Here is a 22,047-nt window from a genome sequence, read left to right as displayed (position 1 = left end):
ACACTATTAAGTAGACACTTCTTTTTTTCCCTGTGATGGTGCTGTGGGGTGAGACTGTTGCCTTTGCTTTCTTTTTTTTCTCTCTCTCTCCCCCTCTCTCTCTCTCTCTCCTTTTTCTTTTCTCCATGGAGTTGATCTAGAGAAGTCAAACATATCAGTAATTTCAATCTGACATGAGTAGGCAGGGTGCATTTTTAGTTTCCTGGCCTGGAGGAGTTAGGCGGGTGATGCCATATCCTCCAGTGCACTAATTACTATTTTGAGACTTGATTAAAAAATATGTGCTTGGATATTGGAAATGCTTGATTGCTGCCACCAAAAATCTCATTTCAGTTTTGGAGCCTTGAAAAAGTTTTATAGCAGAGTCTGTTCAGCTGGCACTGTCCCAGAGTGGAAAATTTATAGTCAAAGTAATACTTGACCTGATAGCGGGATGCTCATAAGGCTTTATAGCTGCCCACTATGAAAAAAAAATACATATTTTCTATATTATTTACATATATACATCTTCTCCATGCTCACCCTATTTAATGGAAAAAAAAAAAAGTTTAGTAAACAGGGAAACTAGACAAGTTTGTTTTGTGGTTGATTTTGCTTTACATTTCCTTCTCCCGCACCTGCCCTGTGCACAGCCCAGTATTTCCAGCTCCTTCCTGTGTCTGTCCACTGTAATATCCCCTTTCCTGCTCCCCTGTCCTTTCCTTCATGTTCCCCTGTCTCTGATCTCACAAGTCTGACTGAGCAAATAGTCAAGTGTGCTACAGTGCGTGCTGCCAGCCAACATGTACACAGGTTTTCTGGCCCCAGCCGCTGTCTTTTGAAGTAAGACGCTGTGTGCCTTTCTCTCAGCAGATGTACTGAGGTTTGTGTGTGTGTTTCTCTCCATGCTAGATCCAGCATAATTGCAGAAGTTTTATTTTCTCAGGCAAGCAAGCTACTAATATTTAAGCTGGGACATGAGTGCAAGTTATCAAAACAGACTGAGCAAACTGAGTTAGGTAAAACAGGAGCTATTCCAGCAAATACCAGTTCATTGTTACAGAGTGATACTGAAGGGACAAGAGACAAAAATAGACTGAGAAATTTGCATTGAATATTTATTTTGATAAACAATGTGTATTCCAAACAACTACATATTATTTCAGTTGTAAGCCACAACCTTCTGGAACTAATGTTCCAAGAGCTCTTGTCATCATAAAATAGACAGTCAATGCATTACCACATTCTGCGGACATAGAGAGCTTTCAAGTGCAAAGCAGATTATCGGAAAAGACATATTGCCGACCTTCTTAACAACCTGGACAATGCTAAACTCCAGTAAAAATGCTTCATATGTCTGCAATTTAGTTGTCTTAGTGCCATTGTAATAAATAAATAGAAAATATATCTTTTTCATTGGGAAGTCTATAAGAAAATGTACAAAACACTATACATCTAACTCCGAAAAAGGACCAGCTATTTCGGCGACAGGTAATACAAGCATTTGAACAGATGCAAAAGACAGACATCCAAACAAACAAACAAACAAAATCCAATCAAAAATCACTCTTACAATGGCAACTGTCTGTGTGGGCAAACATGAAAACGTATATAGTAATAAAACCTTATAAAGAGGCTAACTGCAGCTTGTGCAGGGATTGTTAGAAGACTGTACAAAGTACAAGCAGTCAGTTAATTCACTAGTCAAGATGTGCAAGTGCAAATTCTAGAACAGTCAAATATTAAAAAGTAATCATATGGCACAAAACTATTGCTGATTGGTGATGATATTAGGCTAAATTCTGCCTTCAGAGTAATACACTGACTTCGTCCCATAAATGTCAATGGGAGCCCTTTGCATTTCACAGGAGTATCTGCCCCATTACACTCTGCTATGATGCTCTATTATCCATCAGGCTTAGCAGACTGCAGTGATCCTACACTAAGTATTCACAGCATGAGACCCAGCCCTAACTCCAAACAGGCCCCATGTGACAAGCCTTGCATGATAGAACAAGCAACTTAAAATTTTCTTCTTTTAATAAGACAAGATTTTTTTAGGAAAAGGAGAAGTTTTCCTAGCGCCAAGTCTTATGATTTCACCCTGAGAATTTCAAGAATTGTAAAATTAGAAGCTATGCTTTAGCACAAATGCAACATGCTTGTAGTAGCTGAACAAACCAGTCTAGGGGATTGACCTATGTGGCATGATCCTCCCGGGCATTTACACAAAGAGCAGGGAAGGGAAACTGTTAGTGACCCTGTTGAACAGTGCACTGCAAAGGGCAACTCCTGCACCCACGGTGCTTCGTAGAAAAACCAAATCCCAAACCAGGAACATTCTGCGTCTTGCTTTCCTTCACGTAGTTTGTCAATTGCTCATGAAAGAAATACGCTTGTTTTGGTCCATCTCTTGCGAGCAGGTGTGTTCCACTAACACAGTGTGACAGGTGCAACTATATGAACAGAATTGCTTCAGGACAGTGTATACATTGAGATAACCCAGACTAACATACCCAATGATTTTTTCACTGTATTTGCTAGACTTCAGGGATCTGGCTCTGTTTTGGCCATCAGATAAGTGAGGTTTGGATAATCAAGGTTGAAACATAAGTGAGACTAACTTTTTCAAGGAATAGTTTGTGATTTGAGGGTGAAGTCCTCAAATCATCATAAGACATTGGGAAAATACTTGTTTGCCTTTTAAAAGTATTGCCCATTCTGGAAGTGGCACAAATGCCTAAAGAGTAAAAATAATTGTGCTGGAAGGAGGAATCCTTCATTAAGAGGCTCTTGTTGAGAAGAAAGGAAGGGAAAGCTTGGATCCTTTCTTTTTTCTTTTTTTTTCTTAAATACAACACACATGACATTCAACTTGTTCAATACAACTATATAGTAAGACTGAAAAGAACATTTCCAGTTTCAAAACCCAGGAGAGGCTTGAGGGGGCATGTAACCTACAGCACTACCTGAATTTTGCTCATGATTGCTTTGACTTTCAGAGCAACTGATCCAAAGTTAGGGACAGGGCTTACAGAGTTCGACATCTGCCCAGCCTTTGGAATGGCACTCAGAATCATTGCTCTTTCACTGTAGTCACAAGTTAATATATTTTGGATACCATAGAAAAAAAGGCAACTTAGTCACAAGAGCTCTAAAACAGAGCAAAACAAAGTCACCATCAGCAACCAGAACAATTTTTGTAGCAGTGGTGGCAGAGAGGGGCAAAGGGGGAAAACACACACAGATATTACTGGCTAAATTGACAATTTTATGTGCTTTGAAAAACTATTCTTCCTACATTTTATCCCTCCTTAGATTTCTTAGACTAGCCAGAGCCACAGGAGACACTTTGATAGCATTTCTGAGCAACAGACAGAAATATCACTGAATACTGTAAGTGCTTACAAAGTTTTACAAGCTAATGTTCAATTTCCCAGCTTCAAGAGATGTCCCAGCAGGACACACTAATCTGCCTTCATTAGCCAGATTTTTAGCTGACAAGACTATGCTTTGAAGAAGGGGGAAAGGAGGTTCAAGATATTCTGCTAGTTATGGGGGTTCCCAATCTAATTCTTCAGCTACCTGCTAAGACCCCCCAAAGACTCCTATCCCAGTGACCTGCCAGCCTCACATAACTCTTCCAGGAGGCCTAAGATACTCATGCTCTTAGCCTGAGGACACGATAGGAAAGCAACACACAGCAGACTAATCTGACCCTGTTCCCCCTGACCTCCCTGGAAAGGTGAAATGCTCACCCTGTTTGAGGCAGAGTAAGCTGTGTCCCAGTATTCCCAGCTGTAAACTGGAGACTTGGACAGGATGCTCTCTTTGGCTGGTAACTATAAGCCCTCCAGACTGGTCCTGAATATTGTTGTATGGAGGGACTGTATGGGAAAGGCTGAGGAAGTGTATGTGCTGATTGACAGTTCTTTCCTGTTAGCCTACAGCTGCTTGTCTAAGGAAAACCCCCTACCTGAGCAACCACTGTTAAAAAAACCATGACCCATAGGAGAACTGCTGCTTTCTAAGCAAGCAGAAAGATACGATTTCATCAGTCCCCACTGGTACGCTTTATTCGCTCCACTATCATTTTTTCCCCAACCATGTGCATGTACAATGCAAAAAGACCTCAGAGAGCTTGATCAAATGTCTTTGAAGCTTTAGGGTAAATTCTTACTGTCCAGTCAAGTTTCCCAGCATCTGGGTAATCATTCAAATATACTCTTTTTATCATAGATTTTCGGCCAGCCTTTGAATTAGCATTCCATGTTTATGTAAGCAGCTAGTAACAGCATGGAAAAAGAGTGTTATGACAATTCAGAGGCTGGGGAGAACAATAATCCTCAATGGCCTTTAGATCTAGAACTCACCCTTTGAGAGGCAGCACATAAATTAGCCTGTCACAGGGGTGCTAAAAAAGCAGCACCTCCTAAAAACAGAGAGGCAAACCTTGCTTTGTAACAGCAGAGTCAACATGGTATCAATGAGCAAATCAACAGGACAGCAGCTGATGGTCACAGAACATAGGCTGATCACAGAGGAATGCTTTTTTGTCACATGTGGCTGCTCTAGCTACTTACAGTAAGATTTCTTTTTGAAGACAAAAACAACAAAATGCTACATCTCTGGAGCACTCCGGCAATGTGCCTGTTGTAAGCAGTCAGTAGTCCATCTATTGGGGGCAGTGCTGGTAGCCAGAAGGCAAAGCAGTGTGTCCTCATAATTTCATTTTCTTCACCACAGGAATTGGTAGTGCTTGGTAGATCTTAGCTGAATCCTCATCAGTGATCAGCTTGACCCAGACAGGGCGGAAGCTGCCTTTGAATCCAACAAAAGCCATTTTTTCTGCAAAGCAGAGCACATACATTAGGAGTGCCTCACGGCTTCAAATAAGCAGAAGTACACCCATACACCCACTCGCTCGGACAGATGCAGGAGGACATGAGCACATGTGCACACACAGCCTTTGCAAGGCTAATGACCAATTATGTATTCTCCATGAAAGAAATACTTTCCTGCTGAAGTTTAATTCTAACTGTATTTGCATGTTGCATGTTTCCATTAATTAACAATAGCCTCTATGTGATATCTAGCAGAGAAGCAAGAGACGAGGAAAAACCCTTCAGAGCAGGCAGTTTCAGCTGTCTATTGGAACTATCATTATTTGCATGATGTTTATACTCAAAACCCTTCCATGCTTGGGAAAGGCATTAGCTAGTAGAAAGCACGCAAAAGGAAAGCATGCCCTAAAGCTCACGGTTAGAACTGATCAGAGAAACATTTACAATAGAACAGTGTTCTAGTGCAGTGTGTGAGACTGTTGAAACAGAGACGCTTTGTGCCATCAAGTTGCCAATTTTGTTTCAAGAGAGAGCCCCTAAAAGTAAGTTTAGACAATATCAAAATTGTTGTTCTGAAGCATTTGGGGGGGGGGGGGGGAAGTCTAATAGTTCTATTATTAAACTACCTTTTTATTTAAAAAGTCTGGAAAAATCCAGAAAAACTACAACTCTTCTAAGAACAATTGCCAGAACACTTTTTCCATCTACAGAATTAAACTGAATGCTGTTAGCCAAAGCTGCAGTAGATACAAGCTTAATGAATAAGTAAATGACTGTTCCCAGGATGTTTTGAGTGCATGCTTACAGAAGTAAACAAGGCAGAGTTTTGGAGCAGTTCGAAAGGTCCCATTACTAGGACCACAGTAGGGAAATACATCAAAGGGTTTTTTAAATTGTATTTTAAAAAAGTGGTTACCTTTCAACCTAAAACCCTCTGTTGCTCCAAGTTTCTCCAGTACTTTAGTCCATGGTCCTTTGGAAATGAATCTTCCTTTAGATGTCACCAGCACTATAGAGCTGAAGGAAACAAACACATGAAAAGTTAGAAAACATTCCTTGCTTGCCTGACAGCACTGGTAACTCCTGGCTGTGTGACCCAAAGACACCCATGAACTAGAGCAGTTTCTGCTTTAGCAGCTTTCGTCAATGCTTTCCAAGAATTTTGTCATATGTTCACTTTTCCAGTCATGTAAAACCCATTAGGAAGCAGATTGAATTTGCTTTTTTTTTTTAAACTGGTTTCTAGGGTGGTTTAAGTGTTTCCAACCAGCACATCCATCTTGCTTTGCTTAGAAAGAAACATGCTCTCTTCAGGATGCTTTCAGCAACTCTCAAATTCTCTCTTGTTCTTATCTCTTGTTCTTATATCTCTTATTCTTATATAATTCATGTCCTTGAGATTTTTGCTGGCCTGATACTTTTGTCATTTTTCAAAGTCCTTTTGCTTAGAAAGTGTATTACTATTATTATTATTATTATTATTATTAATATTACTGCCTTACTTGCATGCAGTGTATTTCACCTCAAAATTTCTTGGGGTCCTTTACAAACATGAAGTGATATACAAAAGACAGGGGGCGAGTCCTTTAATGTAGTGCAAATCTACAAATACTTGGGCAAAATTTAGCAACTGTATAAGCCTAATTCTAAAGGGGGAGGGAAAAAAAAACAGAGCAATCATGAAGGGATAATTATACAGCGAGAACTGTCCAAAGAGAAGCACAGGCCCGCTGAGCAAGGTTAACCCTATTACTTCCTACAAGATTGCCAAACACCTCCAATAGTTATCTTAAAGTGTATCAAGAAAGATGCTTCAGTGAGTTCAGCAGAAGTTGTGCTATTAAGCTCAATGGGGCAGGGATGTCATTCTTGCTCAGCTCCTAATTAGAGCAGCATTGCAGAGTGATCGAGAAAACATTTGTTTAGATGACATCGTTTCATTCCATTTTTGCAGGGTTTCCATGAGTGACACTTCCAGTGACTTGAATGTCAGTTCTGCAAAATGAAAGCCTTGCTGGGTCTGCTTTCCTACATCACAGTGGACCCAAATCACTAATTTAATTAGACGACAGCTCCTGCGGAGATCAAGCACTGAGCCACTAAGTGCAGTAGTTACATCTTAACACCTCAGCTGGAACTGGAACTGCTCAGGGAAAAATAGCAACGGATGGTGGCAGAGGAAAATCAGAAGCAAAAGAACTAAAAGTCACAGGACTTTTCCTAGAATAAACCTGAAGTGTTAAAATACTTCAGTTCTTACAAGACTGGATTGAGCTGGCAGTCTGTTTTTGACTACTTTGTGAATGCTGAATCACTTCTTTTTCTTTCACTTTATTAAAATCATTACTTTCTGTTAAGCCTTTCTTGCTATGGAAATTTAAAATAAATTTCCCAGATGTTTTGTTTTGTTAATCCGGGGAAATTCATCAGAAAAATTGATTCATTTAAAAAAAATGCAATTTGGCTTGCAGAATTTCTTAAGCAAACCAAGAGGCTTGTCATTGCTAGAAACACCATTTCCCCACATCTCCAAATCCATAAACCTATTTAAAAGTTGCTGTTCTAGCAGTCTCTTCATGAGAGGCAGGCAGAGCTTTCTCGGTGGTGGAGCCCCCTTCCTCTCCACTAGCTCCATCCCTCTGTACAGTTCATCTTCTGGATCGTGGAGGGGAACAGAGGTGACAAGAAGCTGCTGGCTTACAGACCCTCCACCTGCATGGTATCTGCATCTGACTATGAACAACACTTTTCTCCCAATGTTTGTCTGTCTGGATAAATGGATGATAGATCTTTCATGGCTGCAGCTGAAATCCTTGCCTGATCAGATTGGAAAGGCTTAGAGGGGAAGGATTGGGTAAGCTTTTGATGAAAGAAGGAGAATGATTTGGGATTTCAGCCCTTGCAAACATATACAGCTGGGTGAGATCTGAGAGGTACTGATCATGTTTGATCCAGTTCCAGTCCTAATCCTAATTCAGTTCCAAAGCTAATCCAAAGAGACAATCAGGCTCAGAGCCAAAAACGGCTATAGGTCCTTCTTATAGGGTCTTTAAAAGGATTTTGATAAACTTAAATACACCTGAAGTCTAATTGTGATTCAAGCCCCCCCTCTCAAAGCCTGCTGAACCTTATCACATCTCACATTTTGACCTAGACTTTTTTTATATTAGACAATCAAACTAGACATCATCCTGAAAACAGGGATCAAAGGCCAGTGCTTTTCCTCTCCTTCCCAGCTGAGTGGCCTGGCCATTAGGCTACGTAGCCCTCGCAGGAAACTTTCATTTCCCTATGAACCCCTGCATGGAGGAATGGGGTAAGAGATGCCCGCTTTTCGATTTTGATTGGCAAGTGACTAGGGTACTGTTTAAGGATGCTTTGGTGCTATATTTATGCACCTTCCCACACTCAGCATTATCGACATTTACACAGCTTTCTATTGAGACTATCAGCTGGTTTAAGGATCTCTGCACTACTCTCATGCAATAAAGACCTGCCCCCAGTCCTGCTTCCAAGAAGCCACAGAGGCTGTTTCACCTACAAAAAGGAACTGTTAAAGCACTCCAGCAGTTTTAAGTGATTGAAAGTAAGAAGCAACGTAGGCAGTTGAATTCAGCCAGAATTGAGCCTGGACTTCTTGCAAAAGAGGCTGATGGAGTTCTTTGAAATACCCTATTATAGTCTTATGAAAGAAAAACAAGCAACTACCATGCTTTTCTGTACTTGACATGTTTTTTGCAACCCTTAGAATTGTTTAAGACAGTAGAAACACAGCTGTATCCACCTTTGTGAAGCCCTGCTGAAACTTCTTCCAAGTCTCCACAATAAATCCTGGAACAATATCCTGTCAATCTGCCCACAGTTATTTCAGATGATTCATCAACAGGGTGATCACATTTGTATTGAATGTTAGGTACCAGATTTTAAATCAGAACAGATCTAATAACAATGAAATATATTCATTTCCCAATAGTGCTCTACAAACCAACATGAGAGCAGCCCCTTCAGTTAAAGGATTCCTGAGGTTGTTTCCATTATTATTCAAGCAAATGAACCCGCTGTCCTCCAAGAGGCAGGAACATGTGTTGGATACTTACCACCCACTTCCAAAACTCTGCATTTCTGGCTCCCCATACTTAAAAAATAAAAGCATACAGCCCTCTATTCTTGGCAAGGAACATGTGCAAAGAGCATGTATTTTATTAGTGGAATCTTTGGAGATTTGAGAGCGTGTGCAGGCAGTAGAAAAATGTAAACTGTGCACATCTGTACACTAGAAACTGATAAATGCTGTGAGTTTATTCAGGAATTTAAGTCTGCAGTTTATCTGTAACCCCCCACATAAATATAGATCTACAGTTTGTTAATCAAATGTAGCCCTTCAGTTTACCTGGGGCTTGATCAGTTCCTAAATCACACATTGTACATTCTTATGTTGCCTGCATGTTCTGTTCACATTTGGACACTACTGCAGTTAGCAGGTACAAACCACATTCTTATCCCACTCAGTCTGGCCTATGTTAGGTGACTAAAATCAGGAAAAAGACGAATGTTGTACAGCATTCTTGTATATTACATGTTAGTAGCACTAGATTATTTACTCACTGATCTTTGATGTTGTTGACATAATTTTCTATTTGTGCTGGAATTCCTTGTAGAATCGAGTTCTTGAATGTTACTCGGTCAACGACTTTTCCATGATGTCCATCAATCACAATCAGTTGAATACCCTCATCAGTCAGGAAAAACCGTATACCATCAACCTGTGCAGGAAGAAAAATAAGCTCGGTCTGTCAAAGCAACACAAATACAAAACAATCAACTAAAAGAAGCAGTGATAGTGCTGAATAACAGTGGACTGCTCTTTATAGCAAAGGGCAGAATTCCAGATCTCTGAGGTCACACTGTGCTGTGTTTTTGCCAGTACAGTGAAGTTATGGCCATTTTTTTTGTGAAATGCAAAGCAAAAGAGACCCAATGCTAATCATCCATGGTAACTTTGTAAATTTTCCATAATAATGAAGCAACTATTTTGTCTCATAAGTCTTACGAAGTTCACTGAGAGGACTCGCTTACCTCAATGTATGCAAAGTCATCCTTTAGGTGGAAGTACTGTTTCTTATAAGTTTCTATTTTCACTTCTAGTAAGTGGTCCTTAGTCTTCTGTTTACAAGAAAAAGGAGAGAAAACGGTTTCTAGTGAGGTTGTCCGTTACCTGAATGCTACATTGTCAGAGAGCCTTCTAAACCTAGAAATTCAATCAGCAAGAAAGCTACATAATAAGTTGTGACTTGCCAAACTGCACTGCTAATGAGACTGGGCACAATGGTAACTTCTCTGCTTAGCCTGTCAGCATTTAAATGGTGAAGCTTGAGTGATTCTGCAGTTGACATAATTCTCTGAGGCTTTGCTCTGCATTCCTGTTCCAAGGGTGATGAGTTAAAAAAAAACCCCAAACAAAAAACAAATAAATATTCCCTTCTGTCCCCTAGAACCAGACTGGGTTGGATCCAGGAGACAAAGTGCTGTGCAAAATCCTTGATATGAGCGATACACTCAGCTATGCAATCTCCTCTCTGACACTGCTGTTCTTAAAGCCTGGAGGAGCTGGAGGCCAGGCAAGAGGCCCTGTGTCTGTCCAGATGCACATTCCCTGGACCAACCTGACTTCCAGCTCATCACTTTTGATCCCGCACTTCTAAGCCCAACACTTCACAACAGAGCCCTGAAAGACTAAGTATTTAACTTCAACTGAAGTCTTGGGCAGCTCTGTCCCTTGAGGGCCTGTGCTTTCTGCACTTGCAAGAATCTGTTTCACATTGTTTTACATGCCTGGACCATTTCAGAAAATTAGGCACAGGAGATACTGAATCTGGTACAGAGTCTTTCTGCCACTATGGGAACAACATGTACCAGAACTACAGACTTACAATGACAATAATGCTACAATAATAAATTAACTACTTTACCAGTTGTGCACTAGAGAGCTTCTTAGGCATTGGGACTTCTACAGTTGGTGTCTCAATGTACTTGGGATAGGCCATGGCTTCACAGTCACTGACGCCAGCGGTCTTTGGAATCACAGCTTTGATTCTTATTCGTTCACAGCCTTTGACAGAGCAGAAAGCAAATTTCTCCTTCTCGTTTTGAGCTTTAAGTTTCAGAAACAGCAGTCTGCAGGTAGGGGAGAAGAGTGAACATCCCTGAGTGTTCTGGTCAAACCAAATGACTTGGTCCCAGTTTCAGTGGACTGCTTCCTAACACTTTGCAATAATGTGTGTTGCAAGCCTCCAGTGCCGATGCCAGTTGTTTCCACTGCTTAACATACCACAGGCAACGCATGGACACACATCTCAGGAATGGTTGGGAAGGTTAGGCAACTTGAGACAGAGAGATTAGACAACACCCCAACTCCCTTAGAGCTCTGTTGTATCATGATACATCTACACAGAGATACCTGCATTGTTTTTTAGATCTTTCTCTTTGTTTCCTATTATTTTAATTCCTTACAGGAAACTAACAGACTTAACTCTCTTACTTCCTGTGAATCCCTGCCTTGCTGCTTATAAACATTTGTTGTTCTAAATAGAAAGGGTTGGGTGTGCCTCCACTTCAGCTTCACGCTCTATGGTCTGCACTTTGCTTTTGTTTTTTTCCCTAATTTGTATTCACTTGGCATAGCATTTCCCAGAGTAATTGGCAGTGCCGCAGAGCCTATGAATGACTGGCAGCTGTGGGAGTCCCAGGAAAATTAAATGCTGACTGCATCCCCAGAAAGAATCTCTTATTTTCTTGTGATCCCCTTTAATGGCATGAACTAAACAATTCATGATTCCAACAGCTTTCTCATATCAGTGTCCAAATCAGCAAGGCCTGTTTTCTTACCCAGTTTCCTCATCCCAGTAGTAGTATCCTTTGCTAGGATATCTATGCTCCAGTTTCTCCATCTGAGAGGTTCTATAGAAGGTTCCAGTTTTGTATGTTTTCTTCAAAAGACGATTATGGATGTCTGAGAGAATGGAAAATGTCGTCCCTTTAGGATAACAAAACCCTACTTGGATCCAGTCATTCCTAAAATAGCAAAGACCCGTATTAGAACAAGTTGACACATGACTATTATTTTCCTGGGCATGCTAGAAGCCAAACTAAATAATTCACTCTGTAACTTAATTTTTTCCTGGCTGGTTAAGATTTTAATGGTTTGGGATGAATCAATGCAACATGACTTAGACATAACATCCATGGGTTAGTTAAGCAATGTGGGTCAAATCTGTTCCTGACTTCTACACCCCTGACTTCCATGTACCGGGAATGAACTAGCTCTAGGCTTCTAAAAATGAACCATGTTATCTTCCAGGGCTTCTCTGGGGAGGAAACAGGAATCTGAGATGTCAGATGGAAAGATGGTGAACTCAATGGGCTTGATGAAACAAGTATTTTAATTCTGGAAGAGCTCTTGAGGTGATAACCTCACCAGTTAAAAACGTGCAGTTACACTAGTGGGCAGGAATGCTCTGTTCATCGTTTCACATTCAGTCAGATCACTCACTTGTTGAAGTTGATGAGCCATATGGCCAGTTCTTCGGGGGCTGTCTTGTCCCAGTGGATGGTGTAGCCTTTCCTCAGAGTTATGACTGGCTGATACTGCTGGTAATGAGTGCTTTTGCTTAAAGCCCCTTCCAAATAGAGTGGTTGATTGTGGTAGTCATTTTTTATTATTTTCATTTTCAGGTTGGCTGGCTTGTAGGCTTGGATGTAGATCTAGGTTAAAAAAAAAAATCACACATTATTTAATGAATTACAGTAAAATATTAAAGGTCCAGCTACTCAATAGGTGTGAACTCTGACTTCAGCAGTGACATATATGACAGACAGGAGTCTGGCCATATACTTATACCTGTATATTCAGTTTCTTAATATTCTTCTTCAAAAAGGTAAACTGTTTTCAGGAAAAAAATGGATCATCTCCTCATCTACTGAGTTCAGGAGCATGTGCCAGTTAAGGCCTCGAATAGGTCTACAGTATTTCACAGTGTTGGTGGCAACCCTCAGCAGAGGGACAAAATCTACCTCAGACATCTGACTTCTACATAAACACGGAACTTCCTGTCTAGATTTCAGATGTAGGAAAAACAGCTCAGTGGTTACAAATTGGCTTCAGTTGTACTACTTTGCAAAAATAACACTTGCAGCCCCTAAGACAAAAAAGGCACTACTCATCAGAGATAAGTAAAGACTTTCTCCGGGCTGCGGCACTAGGCACTCATGTGGTAGGAATAATGGTTTGGTGGTTAAACAACAGGATGAAAGATCACGGGAACTGAAGTCTGATTTTGACTCCTCAGCGTACTTCCCATAACACTGTTGCCAACACTTCCTTCCATAAAATGAGGGAAAATTACACTGCCCTACCCTACAGCCTGTAGATTTATGAAAATTAATCTGTTAATGCTCATAGAGCTCTTAGAGGTCTTCAGGTAGAAGTTGTTGCAGTTAACAGTCCAGGCCAAAATATCTGAAAATATACAACAGTATCTCCAGGCAACCTCTGTGTTCAAAACCATGGGTGCAGACAGGCAGTTAAACCATGAGCATCCTGGAAAAACACATTTCTGAAGTTCAAGCTTTACAGTGCCAAGGTTTAAAATAAGTATTAAGCGATAACAATACTGCAAGGTAAGCAGTTTTACCTGTGCATAGTGTCCACTGCAGATAGACCCTCTCCAGTCAGGCACATCAATGCAGTCAGGGTGTTTGATTAACCAGTTATCTTCTTTTATAAGGTATGAGCCTGGATATTCAGACACAGAACCATCTACATCATGAAAAACCGATGTTTTATCACCGTCCATATTCAGATCATTGAACCACGGTCCAGGTTCTCCAAAGAAGACCCTTGAGGTAATCTAAACAAAACAGTGAAACACATTTGCATCTCCAGTAAGGAATTCATCAGTTATGGTACAAAGCAAAGGATAACTATGGTCGTAAGAATGGCTTCAAAGGACCCATTTTTTGATGTTCTTTGGCATTGGAGAGTACTTTGGCCAAGAAGCAGCATTGGATCTGTGGGTCAACTTGTGCATGAAGAAATCTGTGTATGCATTAACATCATCATTCTTTAAGTGGCCACAGATTTTGGTTGCTCAGCTTGAGACATTGTAGGCCTGATGTTCAAAGGCTCCGAGACCCAATGACTCCAGATGAAGTCAGGAGGCTGCAAGTGCTTTGAAGTAGCGTTTACGTGGCAGTAGAACTGTGAGTTTCTGAAAGTGTGCGTCCAAAGGTGGATGCACCAAAATCATTTTCAACAGAGTTAGTCTTGTCAGTTGGTAGGAACACCAGTGTCATTGGGGACAAGAATATTAGGATTGTCTCTCCTTTGTCTGCACGCTGCCTCTTCACAAAGCCAGAAGTCAATGCAAGCTGGGTCATGCACTTAAAAGGTCTGTCTGATTTGTCAGACCGAGCAGACAGATTTTCCTGCTGACCATGAGGGAAAGGCTAAAACCACCAGAATTTCAGCCTCAGCTGTGAGAAGGTTTCTTTTAAAATTCTGGAGAAAGGTTCAGGAGACAAGGCTATTTCATTAAAGCCACTTCACTCAATGTCTGCTAATATATTTTTAAGGTTGCAAAGCCACATAAAACCACACTGTTGCTGGGAACAATCAATGACCTCCCCTGGGAAATGACTTCTCAGGCAACTTCTGACTGATATTTTTATCCAACGTAAATAAAAGTCATGTCACCAGCCTGCCTGATGCAATGCGAGAGAGTGACCAACCAACACTTTTAGGGAAATTTTGCTTTTCCCACCCCATTTAGCACAAGGATTGCTAGTCAGCATTTTTCCTGACACGTGAGCAAGTCTGCTCACTTTTAAAAAGTTAAGCAACCCAAATCATTTCAGTCCCAGCCACTTTATTTACTTATTTGTTTGTCATGTTTGGTGGTTGGATTTAACAGCTGCTAGAGGTGAACCTCAGCAACCAGTTAGCACATATTTGTGCAAGGAAATACAAAAATAACTTAAAAGCATAGACCCCAGGATGGGTTCAGACAAGCACCCAGAAGTTCCTATTACAATTCAAAACCTGTCCGATTCTTTTTGGCTGGGTTCTGTAGAAGTGGAGTCCATGGAATTACCCTGGTGTGAAGGACTACAGAATTACCCAGCATCTGTTCAGTTTCATTGGCTGTTTCCCAAAATCAGTATTTTATGCTTCTGATTGGGTTAGACCTTCCACAACAGACTTTTCTCTGTTGTCGCTTTCATATCACGCTCGTGTTGAAGGAGATTCTTCTCCTTATTTCAACAGTTTCTGAGACACACAGAAATGAAAACAATTTTTACTTGGACTTCAATGGTTTTTGAAACTGAAGCCTGCTTCTGTTTTTCTGCAGACCTGTCAGAGAACTGGATTTGCTTGTTATTTCATCCATCCAGTTTTCTCTTTCTTAGCTAACGCCCTCTTTGTTCAACTGGCAAAGACAACAGGCTCCTACTGCTGAGCTCTTGTTTTTTCCAAAAGGCTGTTATACCCTTTTCACACACAGCCCCGTGCTCAAAACCAAATGGCAAAGGCCTTGCTGTGAAGAATTACTCACAGGGACGTCTTCAAAATGAATGTCGGTGACGTTGTTGTTGGGGCAGCTCTGCCAGGCGTTATTGAGCCGGAATGCTAGAGCACTCGTGTGTCTGCCATCCAGGGCAGCAAACTTGCGGAACGTGCAGTTCTGGACGTTGATTGGTCCATCGTAGAACTGAATCCCTCGAATGGGAAAATTCCTAAAAACATTTGGGTAACACAGAGAGTTGGTCATGACACATTAGCGTGAGGATGTGAATGTATTCTAGACAGGGACAGTCCCATAGCATTTGATTCTCAGCTGCTATAATTTTTCTCAGCCCTTAGGATGACTCCTGAGTTAATGTTTTGGAAGAGAAGGGATTTCCCTCCTTTTTAGGTCTATGAAATCCCCTTATCCTTGTGAGTTCAGCTCAAGTTCTCTCGTGTCTGAAAAGATCATCTTTATTTAGTCTGTACTCCTTGAGGGAAAGAACTTATAGCAATGCCAAGGCATTGACCTAAAAATGAATAAATTTGTGCTTGCCATCACAAATGAGTTCTGCAGCAGCAAAACCTGAAACTCATCAGATCTGCACAGACTCCTAGGACTGAGTAATGGCAGGGCTAAAAGATGTCCCAACACATCTTTCAAAGGAACTTGGAGAGAAACAGCACAACTCAGCTGCAATAAAAATGGATTTAAAAACAAGGAAAGATCTTGCAATCCACAGTATAGAAAATAGTTGAGGGGGCACAGAGCAGTGAGCCTTTTTTTTAATATTAGTTGCAAGGTAAAGAAGACAGTACTTTTCACGCTTTTGACACATTAAATGAACATGATGCTTAAATTTCTTTACAGGCTAATATAGGATGTTTCAAATTTCACCTACAATCAATCAGACTTTGATCCCTTCCTCATATAAATGGTTTCCCCTAGACAAGAATCGTCTGTTTTGTTCTGTCTTTGCGAGCTTCTGTACACAACATACGTAACTACCCACTTATATATACATAATGGCTATTAGGAGAATCCTAGATCAGCATCTCATTAGAGGTATGGTTAACAGGCCTCCTGCATTCCTACCAACAAGCAAAGCTGATGAGTGTAATTCTGCAGAAAAATGTCAGCTGATTTGTCTGTTCAGTGTAGGGCTATTGTTAGGATAACCATGTTTTTAGGGATAACAACAAATCATCATTGCACTTGCAGACCAATCTGTAGGACTAAGGTCTAGAAAGAGCCCCCACACAAAGTTCACTGACTATGTCAAAACGATTTAGCAGAGGCATTCTGGCAGAGCAGCAACAGTAGGAATTGCTCTAAGGACTCCTATCACCACTTCTGGGTCAGCCCATGCCCAGGGTAGGGCTTCTACAAGATTTTCCAGCAGCTGACCTGGATGGAGATTGCTGCATTGCTCAATCACTGCTAATCACCTGTACAGAACTGCCCAGCTAGCACACACTTCTTTCGCTGTCTTCTCAGCTCTGTTTGCAAAGGGGAGGGGAAAGGAAAGAGGAGTCTGACGCTGTCTTGGCAGCCTGCAAGTATTTTCCTGCCAGCAGTGTAGGACTTTGGGAGTGGGAGATGTAAAACCAAATCTTTTGTGTGTAGAGGTTATTAAATGGAACAGCACTGAGGAAACCACCACACCGGGCTGAAGCCTGAACTGAGTAGGAACAGCGAGTGCTGTGGTGCGCTGAGCTGAACTTACGGGCCGATGGGCAAGGTCCTTCCTCTGTGATCCAGGCCTCCAGGTCCCCAAATCTCATTGTCCATAGTCTCGGTGCCCAAGTTTCCACTCTCACCAACAAACAGGCTGTTCTTGATTTCTTGCTTTGAACCATCATCATGAGGGAAGGTTCCACCACTAGGAGGGAAAGGGCCGGAGGTGAAGGGGCTGCTCACACCATGCCTACCCAGCACATACAGGCTGGCAGGACAGCGGTGCGTGACGCTTACCTTGCCAAGGTCAGGCCAATGCCATTGTCAGCAAACCTGCAAAGAGAAGAGTAAAGAAAAGAGGGCTTTTTTAAAATCATGTCAAACCAGAGTAACCAAAGTAATGAGGTGGAGAGCATCAGGGCTTAATTAACAAAGAGTACTGATGGGGGAACTCAGGCTTTTGCAGGTTTGTTTCTTGTCCAGCTTTGGAAGATCCTTTTTGGCATATCTTTCAGTATGCATGGATCATATGAAGCTGCAGTCATGCACTTGATAGCTCCTGGTTGAAGTTAAGTCTGCGATAGTTCACTTGTCTGAAAAAGCCTTTTCCCTGTATCTAATGATCATGCTCTATTCACTGTTAGGTGAAAAGATCATGTTTATCTTTGACTCCAACTGGCTTTTATTATTTAATAATGCTTTGCCCTATGGACATCTTTTTATGATTCGTTGTGTTTATGTATCATACACTACTTCCATGAAATAACTTTACAAGTGGAAATGTTACATAAGCAGTCGAGTCTGGCTTCTCTTTCACCATCAGGAAGATAGAGATCAGATCTTCCTTATTAAAAAAAAAAAAAAAGATTAAGATGTCCTCCAGTTTTGCTGAAATTGCAAAGCTTTTAGAGGAAACAAACCACAAACGCAGATCCATGACTCCAGCTTATAGGAAGGCTTGAATTAATATGATAGTTTGTGCCAGTATTGATGGTATGTTCACAGTGGTGTCATACATTTCTAGAACTGATCTTTCCCACACAGCAAAACCAGTGTCGAGCCAGAAGCAAAATACCCCCCCACCCTGTCTTGTCTTGCTTCTGTCTCTGGGTGGCAGCCTATTACACGCTATGGCCTCGCTTTTTATTTCTCCAGCCCCATAAATGTACACTGTGGTTTATATTCTGCATGTGACATTAACATTTGTTTTGTTAATGTAATACATAAGTCTTACTGCAGCAGCAGAAATGGAAATTACTGTGGCTATAAAAACAATTACAGTTTGATGGCTGCTTCCTCGAATTCAGATACAGTCGCAGGTTGACTGCTGGAAACTGATAAATCGGAGTAACTTACTCAATATTTTAGTAATCTTAGTACACGGCACTCAGCAACGCGGATGTCTACATGCCATGCAACTGCTCTGCAAAAGCCGCGCTTGGTGCCTGTGGAATGCCAGACATTTCTGGTTCAGAAGTTCACAGGCAGCATAAACAAGGAGCCGACCTGGTATTACATTTCTGGCCTTTTTGCTACGTTCTCATTCTTGCCAACCTGACAGGTTGCTAAAACCAGCTTATCACCACGGGTTGCTTTCAGAGGCTTGGGTCACTCTATGGTATGGCAGCTTTGGCCAGCAATTGGACACTAGATAGTGGTGTGATAGATATTCATACTAGGGTTATCACAATATGCCTTGTAAAGTAGCTTTTCCCTTTCTTTCTCCTCTTTCTTCATCAAGGTTGATATCAATAGTCTGGTTCAGGAAAAGAAACTGTAGAAGATCATCTGTTTTCGAGTGCAAAACAAATATCTGTTCTGACCAGCACAGGAAACGGCCTTCAAAGAGCTCACAATATGCCTTTTCCCAGTTTCTCTCCCTCACTGCTGTGATGCATAGTTTTATGTCTGCTTCATCAGTACTAGCTTATTCAGCACAACAGTGAACCACATAAAATTGATCTGTGACCAGGCTTAGCTAGGGCAGGTGGTTGATTTTGCTGCTTTCTTTTTAAAGCACCTCATTTTTCATGTAAAAAGGTTTAGTTATTTGCATGTGTGTGTGCATGTGTGTTGCCAATTATGAATGCTGGTCAGAATCACACAGAAAAACACTATGAGGGATCTTTGGTTCAGACAGAACAGGTTTTGTTTGCATAAAATAATGCCTGTGCTCACTTAACGTTTCATCTTTACTTGAATCTTGGCCATATGAATGGTGCAAAGCGATATCAATAGTCTGAACCACAGCTATGCTTGCCATAAACACCAGGCTGAACTCCTAGAGATGAAATAAGGCAAAACTCACTGGCAGTTGTCTAGCCAGACATCTCCACCCCGCAGCCAGGCCCCGTGATCCTGATTCTTGTAGGCAATAAAGCGTTCAATTATTGCAGGTTCCCTGGGCTTCAAAGGATCAGCATCTTTGTGTGGGCTGTATCTGCAACCAGAAGAGAAGAAGAAGCCATTGGTGAAGGAAGGCAGCCTTGCTCAATGCACAGCCCTGCCACACATCCACTTGCTAAACATCTGGTTTTTGCTCTCTCAGGAGCAGCTCCGGGACAACAGTCCGTCTAGTCAGGTAGCATGTGGAGCAATGGCCAGAGCAAGTGCCAAGGAAAAGGACAGGCTGAATTAGACAGTTTATATTGCTCCCAAAACACTGGGATATTTTTTAATCCCTTACTGTTGTCCTTCAGCATATTCTTGTTTTCTAGATAAATATTCTTTCTTTTTCCCTTTTGAGCATTCTTAGCTCCTAACATTGGCTATGCTGCGGCAACGAGCTTCACTGGCAAATTTTCCTCCTCCTTCGCTATTCTTGCTATGCATTGCCCAGGACACACACACATGAGATTTATTAGCTCTGAAGCTCTCAAATATGGTGAAACACTGGCCTGACGAAGGAAAAAAGCAGCTATGAATGGAAGCTGCCATGAAGTACTCCCCCAGCTGCTGCCCCTCAGCCACCACCGGGGCGACAGGACCTGAGCGAGGATCTGGCTTGCCACAGCAATGCCAAATTTGGTTGTCATTTCCTCAGTCCTGAGGGGTAGCTCTCCCTTTCATTACTGAAGGAGCATCTTCAATCAATATAACACCGCTTAGAAAACCTGACAGATGAGTATCCAATTCAGTGCCAGCAACGGATGGTCCAGAGATTAAAATTCATTCCTAACAAATGGGTAGTGAGGCCAAGCTGTCAAATCGCTAACAGATATTCAATAGCATTTTGCTCCGCTTAATAAACCACCATATCAATATAAAACTGAGCATCAGGCTGATAGGGTTCCAGTAAATGAATATTGCTTTGGCAGCTTCATCACTATGAATTTGCTTCTAGTGAGAGATTTAGCATCAGCCGTTATGAATTCCCCAGACATTGTTAAATACAGATATTTTGAGATGGATTCCAGTTTCAGTCACACACATGTAAATCTGGAGAAACGCTACAGGGTACAGAATATAGCCCAGCTATTTAATGCTAGAACTGAATGCAGAATACTCTCACCAGCTTTGTAGCTGACCAGCCTACCTCAAAGTCTGCCTCAGCCAGGGCAGCTATTCACTGTTTCATTCCTGACATATGAAAAGTGCATAGTGGTATAAATAATCTGAGCTGCAGTCTGTGCTGCTGGGTAATCACCAAGCATAAACACGACTGTATTATGAATTGCTTAGCTTCCAGGGGTCATTCCTGCCCTTGTATGGCAAGGCATATATGGCAAATCGCCTTTTGCAGCCACTTACTGCACCTATGGCAAAAGGCAGTTGCCCAAGGCACATGTTTAGCTATATGGAAAAGCAGCATTGGGCTCCCAAGAGAATTTGGAGGTACTTGCAGAGCAGGCTTCTCTTAATAATTTAATTTTTTAGCAATTACTTTTATTATTTTACTGCAGATTTGTATTATTGAATTAATTTTAAAAATCAGTAAAGCATTAGAATAATATAAATGATATTGACTTTTGAAGGCCTATCAGCATCAGCAGCAAGGCTAGGCACATGGGTGACGTGGATCACATGACAAACGGCAGGAGTGACACCTAAACTGCTGGCTGCGTTCCCCTGGAGAGGAGGACATCCCACCTATGCAATGCATACCCAGTGTGTGACTGCAGCCATCTGGGTAAGCTGTGGCCCAGAGATGGAAAGGAGAAAAAGGAAGAATGGACAGCCATTCCCTCCTTCTGTACAGGTGTCTTCAACAGGTTTCTGTTCCCTACAGGGCTTCGTCCAGAAAGCCAGTCATGGGGCAATGCAGATTGGGTGCCACTGGAGATAACTGGTCTATTAGGAATGAAAACTATGAAACATGAGAATGCTTAAATCATTTTCTCTCCCTGGGGTTGGTATCTTAGCTAAGAACCAGACTCAACCTCTAAAGCGATACAAGGGTGCAAGTGGAGCCCTTACACTGTTAAACTTTGCCTGCAAGAAGGCCTTTTGCTTACATCAGCCTGCTCTCTGGAGTCAACTTCAGGGATGTGGAAAAGAAAGTGGGAATTCTTGGAAGCCACTGAGGTGCTACATTAATATAATACACTAATACGATACACTCTAGAGAGTAGTTTTTAGTATTTCTCAAGGGTTCTGCTGTGTTGCACGGAGGCCCTGCACACTAGCAGGGATGAAGGGCTGCTCTATGCATTCAATCACGATTATAATTATTATTACTGCATCGGATTGGAACTAGCCAGAAATTGGACATTAAAGTGTAAGCTCCATCATAAAGCACTGCCTGTCCAAGCAGGTCCTGAAAAAGTGAAGAAGCTTTACAGCTATCCCAAGAAGTATTTAATTTCCTATTTCTGGGAAACTCTTGCAGAAAGTTCTGCCCAGCAGGGTTGCTGATCAGATGACATTTAATTTTCTTGCTCATCTACAAAGGAATTAATAGACCACCCTAGAGCAGATGTAATATCCATGCCAGCTCAGCTCAGAACTGAAAATCAAGGACAAAAATATAAGAGTGTGGCTGTTGG

At 41.6% G+C, this 22,047-nt stretch overlaps 1 protein-coding gene across 3 annotated transcripts in view; it reads right to left on the bottom strand.

Moving 5' to 3' along the window:
- Positions 1-1,589: 1,589 nt before the first annotated feature.
- CEMIP (cell migration inducing hyaluronidase 1) overlaps positions 1,590-22,047 on the bottom strand; it is a 121,568-nt gene continuing 101,110 nt past the window's right edge. For all 3 annotated transcript variants that reach the window (XM_026121289.2, XM_026121290.2, XM_064517264.1), the window contains exons 18-29: positions 19,371-19,502; positions 17,360-17,395; positions 17,112-17,267; positions 15,434-15,614; positions 13,514-13,729; positions 12,373-12,584; positions 11,709-11,894; positions 10,793-10,997; positions 9,900-9,986; positions 9,429-9,586; positions 5,740-5,840; positions 1,590-4,827 (exon numbers count right to left, since the gene is read on the bottom strand). In XM_026121289.2, the coding sequence (XP_025977074.2) occupies positions 4,700-4,827; positions 5,740-5,840; positions 9,429-9,586; positions 9,900-9,986; positions 10,793-10,997; positions 11,709-11,894; positions 12,373-12,584; positions 13,514-13,729; positions 15,434-15,614; positions 17,112-17,267; positions 17,360-17,395; positions 19,371-19,502 (1,798 nt within the window). In that variant the 3' untranslated portion in view covers positions 1,590-4,699. The remainder of the gene's footprint in view (positions 4,828-5,739; positions 5,841-9,428; positions 9,587-9,899; positions 9,987-10,792; positions 10,998-11,708; positions 11,895-12,372; positions 12,585-13,513; positions 13,730-15,433; positions 15,615-17,111; positions 17,268-17,359; positions 17,396-19,370; positions 19,503-22,047) is intronic.

This window comes from Dromaius novaehollandiae, chromosome 10 (assembly GCF_036370855.1).
Source record: "Dromaius novaehollandiae isolate bDroNov1 chromosome 10, bDroNov1.hap1, whole genome shotgun sequence".
NCBI classification, from domain to species: domain Eukaryota; kingdom Metazoa; phylum Chordata; class Aves; order Casuariiformes; family Dromaiidae; genus Dromaius; species Dromaius novaehollandiae.
Note: the sequence above shows the minus strand (reverse complement) of the source record. Positions and strands in the feature narration are given on the sequence as shown.